Here is a 24062-nt window from a genome sequence, read left to right as displayed (position 1 = left end):
ATGACCATCCAGAGACTGCTTCACCTGGGGATCCATCTCATAAACAACCAGAAAAACCAGACACTACTACGGATGCCAACAAGAGATTGCTGACAGGAGCCTGATATAGCTGCCAACTGAGAGGTTCTGCCAGTGCCTGACAAATACAGAAGTACATGCTCACAGCCATCAAATGGTCAGAGCACAGGGTCCCCAGTGAAGGAGCTAGAGAGAGGACCTATGGAGCTGAAGGGTTTAGAGCCCCATAAGAGGAACAACAATATGAACTAACCAGTACCTCCAGAGATCACTTGGACTAAACCACCAAACAAAGAAAACACATGATGGAACTCATTGCTCTAGGTAAATATGTAGAGGAGGATGGCCTGGTTGGTCATCACTGGGAGGAGAGTCCTTGGTCCTATGAATGTTCTATGTCCCAGTAGAGGAGCATGCCAAGGCCAGGATGAAGGGAGTGGGTGGGTTGGGGAGCAGGGGTTGGTGTAGTAAACAGGGGATCTTCAGAGGGGAAACTAGGAAAGGGTTTAGCATTTGAAATGTAAGTAAAGAAAATATCAAATAAAAAAGGCATTTGTTAGGATTTTATAGGATGATACCTAATTACAATCTTCATTGTTTTTGAATGATGTTTTTTGGCAGACACAGGTGAATCATAAAGTAATAAAATGAACATTGAAGGACCCCCACAGAAACCACTTGCAATTACCAGTGATTGTATATTTGAAGGAACGCAGAAGCATACACTGCTGTGTTTTCTGACAGCTTTTTATTCCCTTAGACTATGCTTTGATTTAATGAGAGCTATTACAGAAATACTGATGTATTTGCCATTAATGCGTTCAACACCATCATCCACAGGATTTTCACAGTAGCTAAATATTTGACAGCAACGATGCAGCATGGGTAAGTTTTCCATCATTAAGTTCCTATCCAGACAGTTGGACAAACTCTCCATACTGAATGTATGAAGGACTTTGTAGTTAAGTCCAGCTCAGAAGAAACTATGGAGCCCAAGTCCCATGAAGAGTGCAGAGATCCATCTGGGTCTGATATCTGTGGGCTTTCATGATCACACCTGAAATAACAAGGCTCTTAGAGTGAAGAGTTGGAGATCACTGTGTTAGTCATAAGAAAAAATGCAATGTACTCAATTGTAACTGAAAGCTGACAGTCAATATGTACTGTGTATAACCTTATCAAAATATCAAATTAATTAAAAGAACAATAAATAACAAATAAATAACAAAACTTTGAATGAAAACAAGAAAAAACAAATAACTAAACTAATCAAAACTCAAACCAAAATCAAACCACAAAAATTGTGCAAAGCAAAATTCTTAGTCTGCACATTTTGTAGCACAGACTTACAGCCTGTGGCTGTCCTTGGCAACTTAGTAGAAAAGTAGTTCCTGGAGGTAACAAACTTTGCAGGAGAAATTTAAGCAACACTCTCCTTTTGGAGTGTGGGTCTGAAGGATATGGCCTCCCAAGTCAAAGCAGAACACATGTTGTAAACTTGGATCCAAGGATTTACAATTTTGTTGACTGATCTCCATGTAATTATTGATGATGACCCATCAGGAAAAGATAAATATAAACTCTCAGAATCTTCCTGGATGCCCAGCAGCTCTTGATGTGTCTCAGCATTTCTCTGAGTCCCTTTAAATGTGCACTCTTCCTGGGCCAGAGGCTAGATGAAATTAAGGCCTGTTCATACCAAAGAAACAAAATAAAGGAGGAGCATACAGCCCATAACAGCCATGGTTATTAGGGATGAGAGGCAACAGTGGTGTATTTCCTGTGCACACTCAGTGCTCTTCCTCCAGCACTTCTCTTTGAGGGAGATCATGTCGTGGTCTGTGCCATGTTCTGCTTTCTGCTGGACTATATCACACTTAGGGAAGAAAGAAACAAAGGCCAGTTAAGCATTTGTAAATTGAGCTGTCCCTCCCAGAACAGCTCTATTCAGCTGGACAAACCAACATGTCCTATCAGCTGAGATCATAACGTGCATCCCAAGTGCCATAGAGCACCTGAGCTTGGAATTGTTTCTCACCTATTAAAAACTGCTAGAATTTCATGTGTTTAGCAAATTATATTTTATATCTTGGGTATTCTAGGTTTGGAGCTAATATCCACTTATCAGTGAGTACATATTGTATGAGTTTCTTTGTGAATGTGTTACCTCACTCAGGATGATGCCCTCCAGGTCCATCCATTTGGCTAGGAATTTCATAAATTTATTCTTTTTAATAGCTGAGTAGTACTCCATTGTGTAGATGTACCACATTTTCTGTATCCATTCCTCTGTTGAGGGGCATCTAGGTTCTTTCCAGCTTCTGGCTATTATAAATAAGGCTGCTATGAACATAGTGGAGCATGTGTCCTAAACACATGAAACTCAAGAAGAATGAAGACTGAAGTGTGAACACTATGCCCCTCCTTAGATTTGGGAACAAAACACCCATGGAAGGAGTTACAGAGACAAAGTTTGGAGCTGAGATGAAAGGATGGACCATGTAGAGACTGCCATATCCAGGGATCCACCCAATAATCAGCATCCAAACGCTGACACCATTGCATACACTAGCAAGATTTTATCGAAAGGACCCAGATGTAGCTGTCTCTTGTGAGACTATGCCGGGGCCTAGCAAACACAGAAGTGGATGCTCACAGTCAGCTAATGGATGGATCATAGGGCTCCCAATGGAGGAGCTAGAGAAAGTACCCAAGGAGCTAAAGGGATCTGCAACCCTATAGGTGGAACAACATTATGAACTAACCGGTACCCCGGAGCTCTTGACTCTAGCTGCATATATATCAAAAGATGGCCTAGTTGGCCATCACTGGAAAGAGAGGCCCATTGGACTTGCAAACTTTATATTCCCCAGTACAGGGGAACACCAGGGCCAAAAAGGGGGAGTGGGTGGGCAGGGGAGTGGGGGTGGGTGGATATGGGGGACTTTTGGTATAGCATTGGAAATGTAAATGAGCTAAATACCTAATAAAAAATGAAAAAAAAAAACTGCTAGAAACTGAACTGTCAACTACACATTATACTGGAGTTCTAAAAAACACCACATTTCCCCAGTTGTGCGGGTACATTATATTGAGTAATAACATTGTAGCAATGTTTGATGTGAGTTCAAGAGAGATGTGTGCAACCTAGAAACCATGTGGATTCCTTATGGGGTGGGAGCATGCCCTGAACTGAAGTGAAGGCTATGATTATTTCTCCAGTGCAGGAACCTCACAGGGTTCCTCTTGTCAATCCCTCTATCTCCAAATAACCAGAGACACCATACAACACAATACCCATGGGTAATTCATGGTTCCTAGAATCTGCAAGAGTGTGCTAAATAAAAATATTCCCAAGGCTGGGCAATGAACCTTAAAAGTGATGGTCATGAAGAAACAGAACAACACCCCTGTACATCTATGACTATTGCAGGGCACACTCTCAAACACACATAATATTTGTGTTTATGCAATACAAGCATATTGTTTTGCAGTGACCTTTTTAGTTTCGTGGTTAATACAAATATAAAAATCTCCCAGGATACTTTGCAGGAATAAAAAAACAAATCTTGAATGGGAAAGGTACTTAGTGGGCATAGCATATAGGCAGCGCAGTCAGTGATATGCTTTCCACTCATAAACCGGTCTGGGAATCAGGGTTCTTGTCCTATTATCCAATCTGGCTCAGCAAGTTCCCAAGGCTGTGTAGAATAGGTTTGTTTCCCAGCCTAGGGTCACATGTTAGTGGTGGACCAGCCTCTTGTTCTTGCTCACTGTTTCAGACTTGTCCCAAAGTAAACAATTTCTTCCAATAGGATCTCCCTTTTCCATCACCTAACTGACTTGGTGTCCAAAGGCATGAGCCCAAAGTAATAGGAACTGTCTACAACCAGGATCCAAAAGAAACGTTTTCCCCCCAGAATGTGACTGTGTCAGGGCTATTTTGAGTAGGATAAGGCTGACTAGTTGAAGGACAAAAGCTTGCATGGATTATCTCACACTGAGTTCATGGAAGGGCTGTACCACACAGGGCCTTTTCATCCTTCAGCAGATGGACATCAGGATAGCTTCTCCTTCAGGGATGCTCTGAGGACCACTACAACCCTGAGCACCCTAGACTCTGTGGATAACTCCTCCTTGTTCTGGAAGCACTGGGTCAAAGTGGACTTCTTTTCCACTTTCTGAACATGGCTTCTAATAGACATAACCAGTTTTATACTACCAGAACTGTCTGAAGGTCCTCATTTCTCTCAGCCCCCACTGAGGCTGATAGAGACACAGGTCGGAAAAACCATGCATACACAAAAAGAAACACACAGACACACAGTCACAGACACACACACAAGCAAACACAGACTTATTCACATAAAATCATAACTGAGCAGAAAACAATGAGGTATCTGTTATGGTTCAGGACCAAGATAATTCAGACTATGCAGAGGTAATGTTTCAAGGGAGACCCAAGGACTCTGCGATTATTTTAGAGGAATAAAAAGCACGAGAGAAGCGAGGTCATAGTGGCACACTCCTTTAATCCCAGCACTTGGGAGGCAGAGGCAGGCAGATTTCTGAGTTTGAGGCCAGCAGGATATACAGAGTGAGTTCCAGGAGAGCCAGTGTGAAGAGAGAAACCCTGTCTGGGGGGAGGGGGGAGGGAAACATCTAACAATGGTCCAATTTGGGGGCATATATTAAGAAATTTTTTCATGAAGCCTCAGAAATCACACACCAAACCTGAGCCTGTGTGAAGCCTTTCTATCATCTCTGGTCATCCAGCCAACTCCAGACTCTAAGGCCCAGGAATGACCACTCCAACAGAACTCAAAGAAAAATTAAACTGACAAGCTGCTACTCAGGCTCTCTCAGTGTGAACCAAGATATATGAAGCCTGAAGAGACCATTTTGAGATAGAGCAGAAAAGGGGGGAATAGAAAAGCCGCCAAAAGACAGTAATGAAATCCACTTATTTGTCAATTAAACTAGGCTGTCATCCCTGCAAACTATTTCCTACCTAGAATCTCACAAGATCCCTGTAAAGCAAATGAGCTACAGGCCTTTACTTCTTCCCTCAAAGCTCTTGCTATTCTCAAGAAGGGCTCCAACACAGCACCCTTCAAACTTAAGGCATATAGTGTTGTGATGTCTAATCAACCTATCTCCCTCAGTGATTATAGCAGAGCAGGAACATTTGCATGCCAAATATGCAGTTTCTTGAACCAGGCTACCTCCACAGAGAGCCCTGTAGATGATCACATAAACAAACACTTGGAGGAGACATAGGTGAGTGCCTGGAGAAGTTGGTGGACTATTACATTTGATTGTCTATGTTTATGTTTAGACATGAGGGCAATCTGCCTCTGATACACATCATCCTACCTGCTGTTCCTTGGCACTTGGGACACAGATGTTCTTGCTGGCCTCCTCAGAGAACCTCTTTTCTTCCCCACAGGACACTTATGGCCAGACTGCTCCACCAGCAGCCTTCTGTTCTCATTCAGTAATATCCTTACGTTTTCGTTGAGTTGAGTGCACTCACGGAGGAGGTGGTCCTCCTTAATGCTGATCCACAAAGAAAAATTGGTGATTCCCAGCCAGATTCCATTGGCTTGCCACTCCTACAAGTCCTATGATCCCTGCAAGGGCCCTGATTCCCAGACAGCCCCCAGAAGAGTCCACAGTTACATAGCAGCACCAAACAGAGGCAGGTCATATCAAGATACCAGCCATATTCCACAGGACTCAACAAACTTCTAAAAACCCTGACACCAAGAGTACACCATATACATGACAGAAGAGGAAATGTTCCTCATGGTTGATTATAGGTCTGTGGTACCATAAAACCTTCAGCAGGGAGAGGGCTTAGCCCTTCTGAGAGAGGTGAGACGACCAAACAGGTGTGCAATCTTTACATTTTTGTTGGGAATCCTAGATCTTTTAATCTGTGGTCAGAAACCCAGAGGTTCAGGGTTCCTGGATATTCCCAGTGTGGTGGAAAAGTTTTCTATGTAGAGGATCTTGAATTTGGAAGAATAAAGATTGGAGGGTCTTGGATACTCTTCACACTTAGGACACCTGTGTCCAAGAGATACAAATCCAAGACCCTTGCCTCAGGGCAGGGTTCCTGGATAAAAACAGATAGCATAAAACCAGAACCCTTGCTTTTGTTCAAAGTCCTAAAAGGACAGAAGCATTCCCTGCCTAGTTCTGGGGGTCTCATTTGTGTCACTGACTCACCTGTAGGAATAGTTATCTTCTATCAGTTCCTTGGAGTACTGCATGGAACCAATTATGGACTGGATCATTTTATTCATATCCAACATTGTCTTCTCATGTTGTGATTTAATGATGTTGAATTCAGTGTTCATCCTGTGGCATGGCCCAAGAAGCAAATAATATGCTGAATTAAGGAATCAATAATCATGTGCAAACAGGCTATATCATGTACTACCCAAGCCAACTGCATGCCACATCCTGGCTCATTCAAACTGGGTCCCCTAGGTGCTAATTAAACTTACTATCCTGGGCAGAGGACAGCAGAGCCAGGAGACCAAATGGAGCTAGCTGACCTTCAAGGGCTTCCCGGGCAAGCATGGAGGAATAGAGTACTTCTATGACAATTTTACACTACACTGTGCCACAGGCAAGGGTCCAGTAGATATCTGTAATGACTTTCCTCTTATTTTTAAGGCAGGGATTCTCATTTCTTGGTTTCTGTTGTTATGTGAATTCCCAGAGGACACAACTAGTATTTACAGGAGAAAGTCTTTATCACATCTCCTCCAGGAGATTCCTGTGTGACAACAAGGAAACACCAGGAGCAAACTTCCCTGGTGATCACTTTGGACCTCTATGGACTCAACACTAACAGGACCTGCAAACTGTGCATCACACAAATCCTCAGACCCCATCAAAGGTCCCAGAGCCCCAGTCCTGGACAAAACACACGCAACTATGTTCACACACACAGACACAATTAGAATGCCAAATAAATCCAGACAGGTGCCATCTCTCAGAATATAATGAACAATATCAGAGTAAAGCCTTGAAGCCTGCAGGCATTGCATTCACACACTGAGAGGCAGTAAGTGTGAGCAGGACATTCTAGCTGTTCACAGCAACAATCAGAATGCAAAAACCCCAAGGTCAAGTACAAAAGAAGATGATAATAAACACACAGCACCTTGTTTATTTAACAATTAAACACCTGTCAGGGCTACTTAATTGAATGATGGGAGATGACGCACTCCATTCATGGAAGGAAATTGGGTTAACAGATGGCACAATACAGTCAACAGGGTACTGGGCATAATTCCTACCTGTAGTTCAAATCCTCATACATGTAAAGGTTCAGGATTCCACACATTTCCTCCATGTCATTGCTGATCTTCCTCATATCCAATTTCAGTTCTTCTAGTTCATTTCTTTTTGATCTCTTCTTAGTCATTTTGGAATTTTGGGTTGAAGTATTTCTAGCAGACCCTGCAGATAGGTAAACACAAAAGAATTTGCATACTTGATGGCCCAGGGGCAGGGGAGACCATTCTGAGTCCCAAGAAGAAGATGGAGGGAGAGAAAAGATAAAGACAGTGAATTCCTAAAAGAGCAGAAAAGCTATCTTCCAGCTGGTTTGCTAAGCTATGTTCCTCTTCCTAACCACCATTGTCAGACATATGCCACACTCCCTGTTACAGGCCCAGTTGCCTTGAAATGTATAAGCTGCCTCAGACATAAAGATATGGGGAACATTGTCAGGTCATATCAGATGGGACGCAAGGAAATCCTGAAGTTCATAGTGCTTAGCACTATCAAGCACTAATTAATCGTGTGTCTTCAAATCCAAAGTGTCTGAGTCCTTACCACATGACATGACCAGGGGAGCATCCTTCTCTGTTCTTTTCATCAGAGACTCAAGTTACCTACAGTAATCTGGAAGATGAAGTGCTTCAACTCCCTTCCATGAAAGGACACACTGTTATTCTTATAGTGCCCACTCCTGACATTTTTTGCCACTCAAAATGAAATTAAATAGCTCCCAGAAAAGTAGCTGCAGGTTTGTCAATTCCTGGCTCTGTCAAACTAATCATCAGAAATTCTTGACTCTTTTTCTGACATTGACAAAGTCCAAGGCTTCAGCTTGTAAGACCTACTCCTGGAAGGCCCAGCTCAAGCCTACCTCTACCAGGAAGTTCCCCAACCTTGCCCAGGACTCACTGTGCCTTCTCCAGAATGATTTCCTTCTTCCTTTTTCATGAGAAAGGATTCCCTCTTCCTTCTTTTTTGGTCTTGTCTCTCCTTCATCGCCATTCTCTTTCTGAAATAGCCTGAGCAGCCAGGAAAACATTCCTGCTGGTGAACCCAGAGCAAACAGAAGGGATGAACCACAGGCAGTTGCTGTCACCACAACACAGGTGACAACACAGAAGATTCTAGTTCTATCCTAGATACAAGAGATTCTCCAAGGAAGGCATTACTGATGATGTCACTAGCAACTGCCATGACCTACTTGTTAACTAGTTCTGCCCAGCTTGGTCCTTTTCTGGGGTGCCTCTCCTGGAGCCTCTCATGGACCCGTGTGATCCCCTTTGGCAACCTCTCCTTCCAAAGCTGGAGAATTCTACTGCTTCATTAGATGTCATGTGCTTTTGAGGGGGAACGTTGGTTAGGACTCTGACATGCTTAAGAGATTTTGTTAGCACCCAAATCTCTAGGGACTGTGGATGTAGTAGATGTTTCACAACAGTAAATATACCAGCTGTGTCAATTCATGTGACATACACTCCAATTTCCCAGGGTTTTCCTGTCTCACAGAGGCAAATATCTTTCTCCTATAGGTTTAATTGTACAAAACATGGACAATATTTTCTAACGGTGTATTCCTTGACAGAGGGCATTTTTTCATATATATATATATATATATATATATATATATATATATATACATGAGTTTCACAAAATCTCTGGTTTACAACCCTATCTTTTACAAAGAAAACTCCCTACTCTTTTGAACATATGGAATCATCTACAGGGCAAATATAAATGGTTAACTTGCTGTCCCTTCTTCAAAACATTATCCTGCACATGCTCCCATTCTCAAATACAACCAGACAATTTAAGTGGGCAACAGAGAGTAGTGGTCATCCTGGACTGTACATTACTGCATTGTAGCCTCATAGCAATTACTTCTCCAATATCTGTCTTCCAGAATTGCTAAGTTGAGAAATGAGGGTGTTGCAGGTTGTAACGTCATACTGTACTCACAGCAAATATAATACTCAGAAGGTAGGGCTGGGAGTGCAATGACCTGAATTGAGATGAAACCTCAATTTTAATGTGTCTATAAGGTCAGGATGCTGTCCCTTTGGCATTATCATCTCTGGCTTTTGTGTTCTTATGCTGGCTTTGCTGAACCTGTGCCCCCTAACCTCACAGATTTAAGAGTGAAAAATCATGTATATCTTCTTTCAGAAAACATCTGAATTTCACTACCTTCTTGAGCCACACAATATCAACATGCAGAGCTCAAAAATCAGGGGGAGATAGGTGATGGCTGCAAAGATGAGTGCTTTTTCTTACAATTAGGGCGCATATTTTTTTCCAATGTGATTTTTCCTTTTCTCTTTCACTGAGGGTGGCTTGTGTGTTTGCTGGCCTAAAGGGTCCTGGTTCCAACAACATGGGGCTTACTCTATAGAGGCTCAATTTTATCAAGAAAAGGATTGTTGTAGAATCATGTCGTGACAGCAAGTAGTTCAACTACACTGTCTTAGGTCCAGCTGACCTAGTATAGGAATGACGACCTGAGCTATCTGAGGAAAGGAAGCAGCATGCAGTGTCACACAGCTCTCTCTGATGCAAACTGCTGGAATTGGAATAGGGATGTTTGTTTGTTTGTATGTTTGGTTGTTAATTATAAAAACAAAAAAAAGTTAGCCACAGTTGGTACATGCCAGTAATCTCAGCACTCAAAAGGGTTTTAAACAATTGTTGTTGTTTGTATTCCTGTTGCTTTTATTGGTTTTGTTTTGAACTCTCCCAGCTATTTGCACTGGACCCAGAATATTAAGCCCATGCTCTGTACAGTCCTATCATTTATGTTAATCAGTGATTTTATTCTTAGCAACCACTCCTGAGATGATCTCATTACTCACTTTCAAATAAAGAAAACAGTCATACAGACATTAGTTAACTTGTATGGTCTCACGTAATCAACTCATCATGACTGTAGAGTGGCATCCCAATCTTTGAAATACCCAAGCTTCTGTTTTTGAGATGCCAGGCATCTGTGGAAGACTCGCTATCTGGTATGGTAGGGGACCTGGAATGGCTGCCACCTGAAGGCCAACACTGCCCCTCCAGTGCCTCTGAAGCCTGAGGCAGAGGTCAGCCAACAACACAGGAACACTTGGCCACAGCCAGTTCAGGACCGTACTTTGGATGAGCCCTGAGACCTGGATTAACAGAGGTTTCCAGAGTTCTGGTAAAAGTGAGCACAAACACTTAGACTTGAGGAGAATAATGGATCTATGGGACAAACATCTTTCTTTTTTATTTATCTTTGCTATGTTCCTAGTTTATGTCAATACCAAAGGCACCCTACTTTACAACATCTATTCTCTCTGGGTGTTAAAGTTATTGCCTGTGTATACACACTAGAGTTACTAGAACAATACATTCTGTCCAATTTTTTTAAATAATTAAATATTTTTTATTGATATCTTTTTATTTATTCACTTTACACTCTGCTTTCTGCCCCCTGACACCTATATTCTTTCCCCAATATTGCTGGCTGCTTCTTTTCTGAGGGAATATGTGGCAGCTATCTCAGGTCATCCCTTCTTCTACCAAAGCTGAGTGACCCTGTCCTGGAGAAAGGTGCTGAGGGTGCTGGGAATGAATGACTTCTGCATGGCTTTCTTCTTGTTCCACTTGGCTGTCTTTGAGCAGTTCTTGCAGAACTGTCCTTGAACTTGGTACTTCATCCTGATGGTCCGTAAGAAGCACTGGTTTTATTAATTATTCTAGAGAGTATATTTCCATCAAACTGAATCCCATCAGTATACTAACAAGGACAAAGGAAATGAGATATGAGACATCTATTCCAGGAGTTTCCAATTGTTCTCAGACCAGCAGTAGAGAAGCCCACAAAGCTGGCAATGGTAACTGAGGTCACACAGGGACCTGAGAGCATACTGCTGCTTTCCTAAAGAATGTTCTAGAGGATTATTATATCTAAACTCCCATAGATTGGTGTGCACTGGACACCAAAGGGCTCAACATACTTTGCTTTTGTCACTCAGCTTCTCCAAGTATTAGAAGTCCCCCAATTTAGAGGCATTTGAAGGTATAAATAAGTCCCAGTGGCTAGAGGTACCTCAAAACAATGTGTAAGAACAGAGAACTGCTTGAGAATCAGAAAGACAAGAGCAAAGTCATAGCCCAATAAGAAAATCTGAGTAACAAGCCATCAAGTGAAAACTGAAAGTAGCAGGCCATGCACCAGTAAGGTTGGTCCTTGGCTCTCAGGTAGATCTATCTGAAAATTTCTGAGGAACTCCATTTTGATTTCCAGAGTTGCCATAGCACTTTGCAGTCCCACCAGAAATGGAAGAATGTTCCTCTTTCTTCAAATTCTCACCAACATATGCTTTCACATGAGTTTTTTTGATCTTAGCATTCTTCACTGGAAAGTATAACGCTGGACACCACCTCAGGGTCATTTTGATATTCATTTACCTGAAAAAAAAGGACTTTGCACACTTCTTCAGTGCTTCTCAGCCATTCAAGATGCGTTGTTGTGAATGTTGTGTTTAGTTCTCTACCTCATTTTTAGATTGTGTTCTTAGCTCTTATGAAGGTTATCTACTTGAGTTCTTTATAACATAACAACAGAACCTGAGGAAATCCAAAACATCATCAGATCCTACTACAAAAGGCTATACTCGGGAAAACTGAAAACCTGTATGAAATAAACAACTTCCTAGACAGATACCAGATACCAAAGTTAAATCAGAATCAGATTAACGATGTAAACACTCTCATTTCCCTAAAGAAATAGAAGCAGTCATCAATAGTCTCCCAGCCCCAAAAAGTCCAGGACCTGACGGGTTTAGTGCAAAGTTCTAGCAGACCTTCGAAGAAGACCTGATTCCAACTCTCCTCAAACTATTCCACAAAATAGAAACAGAAAGCACTCTACCCAATTCTTTCTATGAAGCCACAATTACTCTGATACCTAAACCACACAAAGATCCAAGAAAGAAAGAGAACTTCAGACCAATTTCTCTTATGACCATGGATGCAAAAATACTTAATAAAATCCTCACAAACCGAATCCAAGAACACATCAAGACAATCATCCATCATGACCAAGTAGGCTGGATCCCAGGGATGCAGGGATGGTTTAATATACGCAAATCCATCAGCGTAATTCACAATATAAACCAAATCAAAGAAAAAAACACATGATTATCTCATTAGATGCTGAGAAAGCATTTGACAAAATCCAATACCCATTCATGATAAAAGTCTTGGAAAGATCAGGAATTCAAGGCCCATACCTAAACATGACAAAAGCAATCTACAGAAAACCACCATCAAACTAAATGGAGAGAAGCTGGAAGCAATCTCACTAAAATCAGGAACTAGACAAGGATGCCCACTTTCTCCCTACCTATTCAATATAGTACTTGAAGTCCTAGCCAGAGCAATTCGACAACAAAGGAAGATCGAGGGGATACAAATTGGAAAGGAAGAAGTCAAACTATCACTATTTGCAGATGATATGATAGTATGTATAAGTGACCCTAATAATTCCACCAGAGAACTCCTAATCCTGATAAACAGCTTCAGTGCAGTAGCTGGATATAAAATTAACTCAAACAAATGAATGCCCTTTCTCTACACACAGGATAAACGGGCTAAGAAAGAAATTAGGGAAACAACACCATTCACAAGAGTCACAAACAATATAAAATACCTTGGCGTGACTCTAACTAAGGAAGTGAAAGATCTGTATGATAAGAACTTCAAGTCTGTGAAGAAAGAAATTGAAGAAGAACACAGAAGATGGAAAGATCCCCCATGCTCATGGGTTGGCAGGATTAATATAGTCAAAATGGCTATCCTGATGAAAGCAATCTACAGATTCAAACTTCCAACTCAATTCTTCACTGAGTTAGAAAATGCAATTTGCAAATTCATCTGGAATAATAAAAAAAACCTAAGATAGCAAAAACTATTCCCAACATTAAAAGAACCTCTGGCGGAATCACCATGCCTGAACTCAAGCTGTAGTACAGAGCAATAGTGCTAAAAACTGCATGGTACTGGTACAGAAACAGACAGGTAGATCAATGGAAAAGAATTGAAGACCCAGTAATGAATCCATACACCTATGGTCACTTGATCTTTGACAAGGGAGCTAAAACCATCCAGTGGGAAAAAGACAGCATTTTCACCAAATGGTGCTGCCACAACTGGCAGTTATGTAGAAGAATGCAAATTGATCCATTCTTATCTCCTTAAACAAGACTCAAGTCTAAGTGGATCAAAGTACTCCACATAAAACCAGAGACACTGAAACTTATAGAGGAGAAAGTGGGGAAAAGCCTCAAAGATATGGGCACAAGGAAAACGTTCCTGAATAGAACAGCAATGGCTTGTGCTGTAAGATCGAGAATCGACAAATGGGACCTCACAAAATTGCAAAGCAAAAGACACTGCCTCTGGTGCATTCTGGGGGTCCAGTTTCCTGAGGTTGCCTGTTTACATTCTTTCTGCCAGACATCAGGACTTCAGTCATTTTCCCTCTACCAATACCAGATCAGGTTTCCCTCTCCCCACACCAACTGCCCCCCACCATGTTAGGGAGGGAGGGAAGGACCTGGGAGGGAAAGTGATCCTGTTTGTTTAAAAATGACTTTCATTATGATGTGTTAGACTTAGGACTAGCTCTGGATGCTGTATGCTGGCTCTTATGGGACTCTGTTACAGAACACTCCTCTGAAGTGCTCTAGGCATCCCTGCAGCAGAGGCTCTGCCTGGGTTCATCCAGCTACCTCCTAAATCTTCTCTATCCAGAGAACACTATTCACTAGAAATAGGCAGAAACTGCAGAGAGCCGGGTTCAAGGGTGGCAATCTCAGGTCTACAGGCAGTATTTCTCAATAAAAGTGTAGTTTCTTCCAACCATGGCTATGCACTCCTTTAAATCCCATCACTTAAAAGTTATAAACAGGAGGATCTCTGTGTGTTCAAAAACAGCAAGCTCATAACATATCAGAGAGTTTGGAATGGAGGAAGACACTCACTGAGTATCAAACATATTGTTTCCTGGACAGAAGGTCCTGAAGACTAGATCCATGTAAACTCTGATGTGTTCTCTTTCTGGCTGTGACCATCAGGTTGTCCATGAGCAGAAAGAAGCCCACAAAAGTCACTCCACAGGATCCTCCCAGGCTTTGTTCCTACTTCATCTGAGAGACAACCAAGCAAGACCAGATTTTTTTTTTATTGCTTGTTCTTCTTCTGCATGACCAGGTCCTTCTGCTCAGCAGTACTATAGCCTTTGCTCCAGACTATCCTGTTCCTGATAATTAGAGTATGTGTTCTTAGTGGAGGGGTATCAAAAAGCATGCACACACTGGAATAAAAATGCAAGTGTTTACAAAGGATACCAGTGGTTGATGATCAGCCAGGCAAGCAAAGCAGCGAGCTTCTGGGGGAAAGAGCAAACAGTATTTCAAGACAGAGGCTGAAAATGAAACCCAATGAGATCTTCTAGAAAATGAAGAAAATGCATGAAAAAGTGCATGAAAAAAAAATACCACATGCCTATACTATACAAAAAAGAAAATATACACACACACAAAAACACACATATCCGCAGCCTATCCACCACACACAGAGTATGTAAATGAGAGCAAAATACCAAAAAAAAGCACCTCGTGCTGCAAGAACACATTCGTTTAGTTATAGCATACCAGCAATTTGAGCGGTATCTTACACTATGCTAAACAAAAGGTGGAAGATACAATTGCTATGGTGAGCATGCTTTGCTTGGCCAGACTATGCTGAAGTGGTTGCATAAAATTTCCTCTTGCAATCTTAAATCTCTGACACCATGTCCCTAGCTTGTCAGAATCCCTACCCACATCCATAGTCATCCAGTCAACAGGAGAATGCAATCTACAGAAAAGGAGAATACTCCAGCCTCATTGACAAAAAACATGGCTAACACTCTGCTAGTCAGAGTTCAGTCAGTGTGAGTCTGTCCTGGGCAGATTAAAAAGATTGTCTTGAAATGTAGACAGCAAAGATGAGAAATGCCACATGTCACCCCAAAAAAGATGACATCAAGAACTGCTCATTTGGCATTTGCAAAGGGATTCCCCCCACCCTTGCAAGCTGCTTCTCACATGTGAATTATATGACTGATGCCAAGCAAATAAGCCACAATCCCTGACTTCACTCACTTAAAGCTCTGTGCACTGAACCCTGTAGGTGTGTGGTGTATTATTGAACTGTACTCATCTTTGGGCTGAAGTATTAAGCAGAGGTGGATTTGCTTGCTGATAATCCACTTTCTCACAAGAAGGTCATTCCCCAGAAATATTTGTGCTTGGACATAGACCTGAACAATTGGCTGTCATGAGGTATGTACTTAGATTGCTGTGTGGATGAGTAAGATAATGGATGAAAGCACAGGTAGGTGGATGAGCTCGTCTAGAAGTTACAAGGGCAGATGGAGCTAACCATTAGCCTGACAAAGCTGCCTGTCTCTACCTGTTGTTCCTGACTCTGGAAGTCACTGGCCTCTTCCTATTGGTCCTTATGGAGCCCCTTTAAGTCCCACAAGTACTGCAGCACCAGTGCCTCATCTTCCAGCACTTTCTTATTCCTGTGCCTCCTCAGCATGTCTACCTTCTTCTTCAGCTGATTCAGTTCCATCAGAAGGTGGCTCTGCAGGTTTCTGCAAACACCCAATGCATACAAAGCCCCTGCTATCCTTTTCCTATTAACTTATAAGAAACACCATCAACCCCACCAGACCCTGGTTGTCAGGAAGACCTAGATAAGAACTCAGGACATCTAGGTGAGCTGCACTCAGAAAGCAAAAATTAGAGAACAGCAAATTCCAGAAACACTCATGCTACTTCCAAAAGTCCCAACACTAAGAGGGATCCATGTTTCCTAAAAAGAAGAAGTGGACTACAGTTGTCCCTACCTGTCCATCCTAATGGAGAAACATCACGAAGGAATGGGCAAAGGCACTATGAATTGGAAAGGAGAAACAAGGGGAATACTTGCTATATATGGGTCTGCTGGTAACTAGCTCTCTACAGATCCTGACTCAGCCCCGGGGGTCAAGAAGACCTCACATGATACAAATAGTTCTTCTGTCAAGACCAGGGTTTCTCAATTTACCAAATGCTGTGGATGCTTTAATGCAGTGACCTCCCAAACTTAAGATTATTTTCATTGCTACTTGGGTATTATAATTTTTGTACTGTTATAAGCCATAATAGAAGTGTCTGAGATAAAGGATTGTCTGATACACAACCTCTGTGAAAGGGTCCTTTGACCTTTTTTTTTTTACCCCAAAAAGTGTTTCAACCCACAGGTTTACAACAGAAAAATCTAAAGGCTCCTGTGTGAAGTGGCAGAAAGCAAGAACCAGAGCTCGAGAGTCTCCTGTGCAGGATCAAAAGCAGAGATGGCAATTCTACAGCTCATGTGCTCCCAAGCAAGACAGACAGTTACCTATAGCAGCCTTTCTCTTTGCCAGGAATTCAAATGTCTCTGAGGCCTCAGTGTACACATTCTGTAAGCTCTGCAGGTCCAACATTACCTGCTTAGTCTCCACTTTCAATTTTTCATAGTAAGGATTTGATCTGTGGTTGGGCCTGGCCCCAAGAGCAAAGAGTCCCAAGAACACAGGCTTCAAGGGTCACCTGAATCCAGGATGGATTCTGAACTATCCAAGCTTACAGTATGTTACCTTCTACCTCCTATGTACTAGGATCATCTAAGCTTATTAATCTTGCTATCTTGTCCAAAGGTCTCCAGAGGCTGGGTGTCCAGGTGGTTAGAGTTCTGGTTGTTTGAGCTCCCGCATAGGACTGGAGGGACAGACGAGGTCTCTAAACTCTCAGTAGTTTATGGCACAGGTGTGGGTATACAGAAACTATGAGGACATTTCTCCTTTTTTTTTTTTCTTTCAGAACAAGGACTCTTGATCTTTGGCCTAGTCCTATGAATTTGGCCAAACTATATAATCCACATTTCAGGGAGAATTACCCAGAATGAGGAGGTCATGGTGAATTCACCACAGAACTCAAATATTTCATCAAGTTGAACACATAATGCAAGTGCATTGTTGCTTGAAGTATGGTTTCCAGTCCTAAGCATTGGCATTGTCAGCAGACTGTAAGGCAGGCAATTCCTCAGGTCCTACCACATACCCTTATGACCAGAATATAGAGAGAGTCACACACACACACACATGCATGCACACAGAATCAGGGTGTGTTTGCAGGGAGAATGAGAAAGTACAATTGAAATAGAATCCAGAGGAAATGCAGAGGACATTCTGTTTATAAGACCCAAAATCTGAGAAGAGTATTAATGAGCCCAAGACCTTCCATCATGTATCAGGATGGACCAAATGGGACCAAGCTTTCCTGGTGATATAGCAAGCTTCAGCAAGCAACACCTGCCAGACAATTACAAAGCTTTGCAAACAAACAAACAACGAACTCAAGCAAGCAAACAATCAATCAAAACCTCACAGCAACTAATATCTCACTCAATCGGTCACATGTCAGTGCCTCTATCAATACATGCTGAGACATCACATCCTCTTCAATCCCTCAGTTGTAGGCTTTCATTTTCATATAAAAAAAATAGAATACCCTATGTCCGCAGCTCACTCCTGCTCTGACTTCAAGTTTAGCCTGTGAGAATGTTTAGGGAGAAAAGGTTGGGCACAGTGACACCCTGGAGTTACAGTCTCCCAGTACCATAAAATTTAATAAGAATAAATTGTAGGCCATACCATAGACCCAAGAAATTGACCATGATGTTTGACAGAATGAAAAATACCTCTTGTGCAAAGCTTTCTCACTGATGAAGATCAGGTGATCTTGTAGCTCATTTTTCCCACTGGTCATCGGCTGAGTGGTTAGGCTTTCCACTTTCCTCACCCATCTTCTGAACAGGAGTGTTGGGGATGATGGTGATACACCAGCAGCCCCTATGGGTAGATGAACACAAGTGAATATGCATACTGTCAAGGCACAGAGCATTGACAGAACACTGAGTCCTATACAGACATCTTACAAAACAGGAATCCATGTGACCCAGTCATTCCTCTTTCGCTTCACTTTGCACATGCATCATGTGACCAAGGACAGGATCCTCAGGCTTATTCATAGCTGCGTATGATTTAATTAGGCAGTACTGTCCATAAGCTTGTGGTATAGAAACCATCAGAAAATTATCATAGCCCACAAGCACCAAGATGGTGTGGAGATGCCCATATCTCCTGTCAGGTCACTCTAGAAACAAGACTATGGATGGAAAAACAGTGCAAGAGCACAACGCGTTCCCAGACTCACCAAGTCAGCTGCGTGAGAGCCCAGTGTGCCCAGAGTTGGCAAGAAAGCACCAGTCTCTACTCTGGCTCACTATTTTGACAGTCCAGTGGCTAGACTAGAGAACAAACTGATACCCACACCTGCTACCTATGTGGGCAACTTTTAGGGAACACTGTTCAGAGACGTTCTTCTGTGACATCTAAGAAATGAAAGGTCTTCCCTGGGAAGCCAATTTCTTTCCTTCTTAGGAGAGCTGGACAGACAGTTCACCTAATGGAGTCCCTGGGGTAAAGGACAGTGATGCCCAGCCCTGAGGTGCTGACATCTCACTCACAGTCCTCTGCCTGCTGCTGCTTTCACTTTTGTCCCGTTCAAACCCATTTCCCCTGTAAGAGCAGAAGCCTGAAACTCCCAGGACAACAGGTTTGGCCTTAAAACTTCATTGATCTGGGACAAAATAATGTCCTGTAATCATTGACAAATTCAGGATCCATGACAAGCAGGGAAGGCCAGAAGCTTCCCAGAGAGACTAACTACTCAGTCCCAATTCCTGAAGACCCAGAAACAGACTGTGGTCTCCTTCAGGAATTTTCCCATCTTCTGACCAATACTTATGGTGGCGCATTTTCTTTTTTTTAGATTTATTTATTTATTATATGTAAGTACACTGTAGCTGTCCTCAGACACTCCAGAAGAGGGAGTCAGATCTCCTTACAGATGGTTGTTAGCCACCATGTGGTTGCTGGGATTTGAACTCCGAACCTTCGGAAGAGCAGTCGGGTGCTCTTACCCACTGAGCCATCTCACCAGCCCCCCATGGTGGCGCATTTTCAAGGACCATTTATTTCTTGATGCTTTGGTCTGAGGGTCAAGGGTCATCTTTCTTCCTCTCACTTGTGTCCATTCTTTCTCCTAAGTAGCATCCTTCCTCTAGCCAACATATCTATGGATGATTAGGAAAGGCAGTGCATAAAGTGGTCCAAGTGCAGTTGGTGTTGCCACAACACAGGTGACATCTCAAACCATGCCAGGCCTCTCCAGGATACACAAAAGAATGTCTAGGGAAGGAACTGCTGATGTCATGTTGAGGTGACACTGCAACCATGCTAACTAGCTCTCCTCACAATTCATGCTGCACTTTCCAGGAGCCACTCCTAACACTGAAGGGAATCCTTTCAGTACCTCCTCCTTCCAAAGACCTCCATTAGATTGGTTGGAAACTCATTACTAATTCCCCCATGGGGAACTGATTGTTTATTTTCAAAAATTTCCCCAGGAATGTTTCATTTCTTTCTCAAAATTCCCCTATTCATCTAAATGTGAAATAAAATACTCCTGAAAATTCAGATTAGGATGAATATGGATGCAGAAGGAACACCTGCCTCAAGTACTGATGCTTGGAAGCACACCCAGGAAGAGCCTGCAGGGCCTTGAACTCACAGATATCTACTTGTCTCTGAGTACTCCCAAGTGCTGAAATTAAAGGCAGGCAGAACCAGGCCAGGCATTCCCATCACCTCCTTTCTCTCCCCTACTTCAACTTGTGTCCCAACATTTTCTTTGGTCCCTACCTCTAATAGAAAGCAGGGCAGAAGGTACTTGGATTCTAGCTAATGGCTCTTTTACTGTCATTCTCTTATGAAGCCTGGACCACATGTGTGCTGTTAGTCAATATGATCACATATAGCTTCAAACATTAAAATATACCCTTTGTTACAAGATCCAATCTTCTTGAAACTCAAACTGAGTTCACTGAAAAATACATCATAGATGGGAGAGAGGGGAAGAGAGAGAGAGACAGAGAGAGAGAGAGAGAGAGAGAGAGAGAGAGAGAGAGAGAGAGAGAGAGAGAGAGAGAGAGAGCAAATTCTTGCATACATGTTGCCAAATGCCATGATAACACAGTAATCCCATTTAGTCAAGTTTGTATGGTAAAATATTAAATTCCCTATATTTAAATTTTAAGAAAGTTTTTTGAAAAACCAACTCAGAACTGGAATCCCAGTGAAAACAGGTTTGCTTTCTTTGTTGTTCTTTCATTTTGTTTTAAGAGAGTATGGATTTATTTTGTCTCAGAGGATAAATATATCTTGGTGGGAAAGGCATGGAGCTGGGTCTCTAGTTGTGGTTGCCAGAGCATGTACCAGCTGCTTGTTCTGTGCCACCTACTAGGAAGCAATGGGGGGAGGGGACACACACAAAGCTTGAAAATGAGAGTCTCTGAGCACACAGAGTTGGTGCTTCAAAAAGCTGTGATTCTACTGCTTAGATCTGATATCTCTCTCTCTCTGTCTCTCTCTCTTACTCTCTCGCTCACGCTACCCCCTCTCTCTCTCTGTGTCAGTGTGTCTGTGTGTGTCTGTGTGTGTGTGTGTTAGACAGACAGAAAGACAGTGTGGATTCTTAAAATTATATATAGACTAGCAATTAATGTTCTAAGTATAGCTTACCGCATGGCGGTCATATCGATTCATTCTGAAGGAAACCAGAACTCACTTCATTCAGATTCTTGAGATCCCTGAATCAAAGTTAAAGACTCTGATTTTGGGGAATTTGATGATTCCTTGTACTCTGCTGAAGCAAGAGCAGGGCATGCAGTTTCAGGCCTACCTGGCCTACCGAGTAAATCCCACAGCAGCCTGTCCTACAGTGTGATGCTCTGTCCCAAACATAAACAACACAGATTCGGGTGGACCCAGTGTTCCTTCAAAACATATTTAGGTTAAATCGTCAACCCCATTGCACCCCATGCCAGAAAATTTAACATTTAAAGCTGTTTCCTCTACTACATTCTTGCTTTCTCTTGAATACACTCCTCTTTTAGTCGTTCAGGTAACACAACTTTCTTATGTAGTTATATAAAGCATTTGAAAAATCCTTAAATATTGTAGTCATTACACAAAGTTCTGAATAAAATCCCTCGTGAGAACTTTTTATGACACATACTTGGATAGATGTCAACCTTCAGCTATAAAGTAAGGTTCTTGGGGACAACGCTTGTCTGAGAGTTAACAGCTTGCCCAACAATCTCAGAACACGACAGGTGTTGGATAAGAATATGTGCTGAACTAATAAAATGCCTTAGCCACTTACATAAGCCAAGTTTTGAAGAGTTCAACATTTAGCCACTGCTCCTGCTCCATCTCACATCTCTGTGAAGGTTTTAGCTTTAAACGTTCATGTTGCGAGACGAGTACTGAAGATTTTCTAGGAGAATAAGAAAGCACTCTGTTTCTTAGCACTTTGGAGAAGAAAGCCGGAGGTTCTCTAATTTTCTAACTGCGGTGAAGTCCTAGCATTCAGCACCCAAAAAGCACTACACATAACTTGGAGCTTCCCGCTGTACGTGGTGGAAGCTGATAAGATTTTATATAGTAAAGTTCAAAACAGGTCGCTGGATTTCATTCCCAATGATCTAAAATGTCAAGACTGAATTGTATGTTTAACCAAGAACACCTTACTCCCTAATAATGATCGCAATAGAACACGAGCAGATGGGCTACCTAACGTGCAAACTCACACAAACAAACGCAGTGGCAGATGGATCAAAGTCGAAGGACACTCGTGAAAGGTCAGGAAGCAGGAGGCAGTAAATTGTACCCTGGCAAAAGGGCTGGAAGTCTAAGGGTAGGAAAAGAAGCAAGCCTGGCCCCTGACCTACAAGCTCTCAACAGGCAGAGGGCGCACCTGAGCAGACTCAGGAAGTCCCTGGGACAACTTCACTGGAACAGCACCTCAGCAGGGATGAAGCCAGAAATTTTGGACCAGGCTTTTGAGACGGTTCACAACGTCAATCAAAAAGGAGTAAGAAATACATAGATAGGGTATGCAGAGCCAAAATTCATTGCCCACTCAAGATTACAAGGGTCTACGCAGGGCGGGGATTCCTGCGAGGAATCCCTGAATGGATGGATGGATAACAGAAGGTTCAGTTTGAGGTGCAAGAAATAAGTTAATGGATTTTAGGGAATAAATCCAAAGACCCCGACTCTCATCTTCTCACACGCAACACTCTGAGCCCCAAAAGTGACTCCATCTGCGCGTGGCGTGTGCTGTGAGATCCAGGCAAAAGCGAAGTTATCTGAGGCTGGATCCCTGGCCAGGTCCTTGACCCTCGGAACAGTTCAGGGCAGCCTAGGCCACCCGAGTTGGAGGCGTGGCTCTGGGCTTCTGCAGCCGCGGGCCTTCCCAGGCGGCGGTCCTCGGGAACCTGCATGCCCAGGTGACTGCCAGCGCATGGTCAAGAGGTGAACCCCCATCTCCTCCTGGCCGCACCCGCTGACCGCGCAACCCAGCCCCCTCCACTTCCCTGGCCTCCATGCCACTCTAGGAAATAAAGTGCAAAGCTGAGAAAAGGATGAAGCGAGGAAATGGTCCTCTCCGGATCCAGAGGCCGACCAGACAAAGGCGCTTCGGGCGGGGAGCAAGGAGGAGCCAGGGCGCGGGAGGAAGCGCTGTCCCGGCTGGGAAGCAGCTGTGGACCTCATCCCGGACCGCTTCGGGAATGGAACCTGGCCGGGAGGGGGAGGCGGGGAGCAAGGACAAGCGGGAGGGGTGGGCGCGGGCGCGGGCTCAGTACTCACCGGTTCCTCCCAGGCTGGGCTCTGGGATCCAAGCACGGGGCGCACGTGCTGCGGCTCCATCCTGCCAGCCCGCGCCCGCTGACCGACGGAGCGCAGGGACACGGCGCTCTCTGGTTTCCGACGCCTTCGCCACCACCCCCCCCCGCCCCCCGCGCCGGTCCCTTCCTCCGCCACCACCTCCGCAGCCGCATGAGTGCAGCTCCATGGCGCGGTGGCGAGCGCTGGGCTCCTCGAGCCTGTGCTGCCTCCCAAGGCCCCAGAATCCGCCACCCCACCCCTCTCCTGTCTCTGCCTCTGACCCCCTCCCCTTTTCTCCCGCCATCTGCCCCTTCCCCAGCGACCCCTCCTGGTCGGCGGCCCGGGATGCATGTGACCCCCCCTGCCAGGCCATATATGGCGCGGAAAGGAAAGCAGCCACCGGGCGGTCACAGGCACCTGGCGGTGGTGCAGCTAAAAGAGGAAGCTTCACCGAGGACCCAGGCTCAACAGGAGCATCGGGGATGTCAGGGGCAAGTAGCTCACGAGGGGTGAGCAGGACCTGGACCCTTTCCTTCAGGCATTCCTTGCCTCAGGTGCCTGTAGCTCCAGGCGGTCTCCTCCTGAGCTGAGCCTGGAGCCAATTGCCCAGGACAGTACCTGGCTTCAACAGAGCAAGGCTGTGCTTTGCACCCCTGAGCCGCTCCCAAGCACCTATTCTGGCAGCTGGGATGTCTGGCTGGGCTGGCTGGGGAGCCCTGCTTTTATTCATTTTCTATGGCTGAAAGATTTTGTGAAAAGAAAACCAGCTAAGGAGCAGGTCTGTGGTTCCCTGTGAGCTCTCAACTCAAATTAGGGACAGGGGCAGTTCAGAGACACAGCTCAAATG

The 24062-nt window shown here is 43.7% G+C and overlaps 2 protein-coding genes across 2 annotated transcripts in view; one reads left to right on the top strand and one right to left on the bottom strand.

Moving 5' to 3' along the window:
* Gm32966 (predicted gene, 32966) overlaps positions 1 to 24062 on the top strand; it is a 172925-nt gene that overhangs the window by 121098 nt on the left and 27765 nt on the right. The window lies entirely within an intron of this gene.
* On the bottom strand, positions 750 to 18177 carry Gm5796 (predicted gene 5796). Its single transcript, NM_001029930.2, has 6 exons — positions 18121 to 18177; positions 8230 to 8364; positions 7335 to 7497; positions 6253 to 6384; positions 5395 to 5577; positions 750 to 1894 (listed from the first exon to the last, which is right to left on the bottom strand). Exons 2-6 carry the CDS (start codon positions 8357 to 8359, stop codon positions 1885 to 1887), a joined length of 618 nt encoding a protein of 205 aa, NP_001025101.2. The 5' UTR covers positions 8360 to 8364; positions 18121 to 18177; the 3' UTR covers positions 750 to 1884.

This window comes from Mus musculus, chromosome 14 (genome assembly GCF_000001635.26).
Source record: "Mus musculus strain C57BL/6J chromosome 14, GRCm38.p6 C57BL/6J".
Classification (NCBI taxonomy): domain Eukaryota; kingdom Metazoa; phylum Chordata; class Mammalia; order Rodentia; family Muridae; genus Mus; species Mus musculus.
This window is presented reverse-complemented; position numbering and strand designations above follow the sequence as displayed.

Excerpts from the sequence above, each read along its gene's own strand:
- Gm5796 (NM_001029930.2), bottom strand. The coding sequence starts at position 8,359 with ATGTTTTCCTGGCTGCTCAGGCTATTTCAGAAAGAGAATGGCGATGAA. Across the intron at positions 6,385-7,334 it reads TATGAGGATTTGAACTACAG|GATGAACACTGAATTCAACA; the intron begins GTAGGAATTATG and ends GCCATGCCACAG. Across the intron at positions 5,578-6,252 it reads GAAGATAACTATTCCTACAG|CATTAAGGAGGACCACCTCC; the intron begins GTGAGTCAGTGA and ends TTTGTGGATCAG.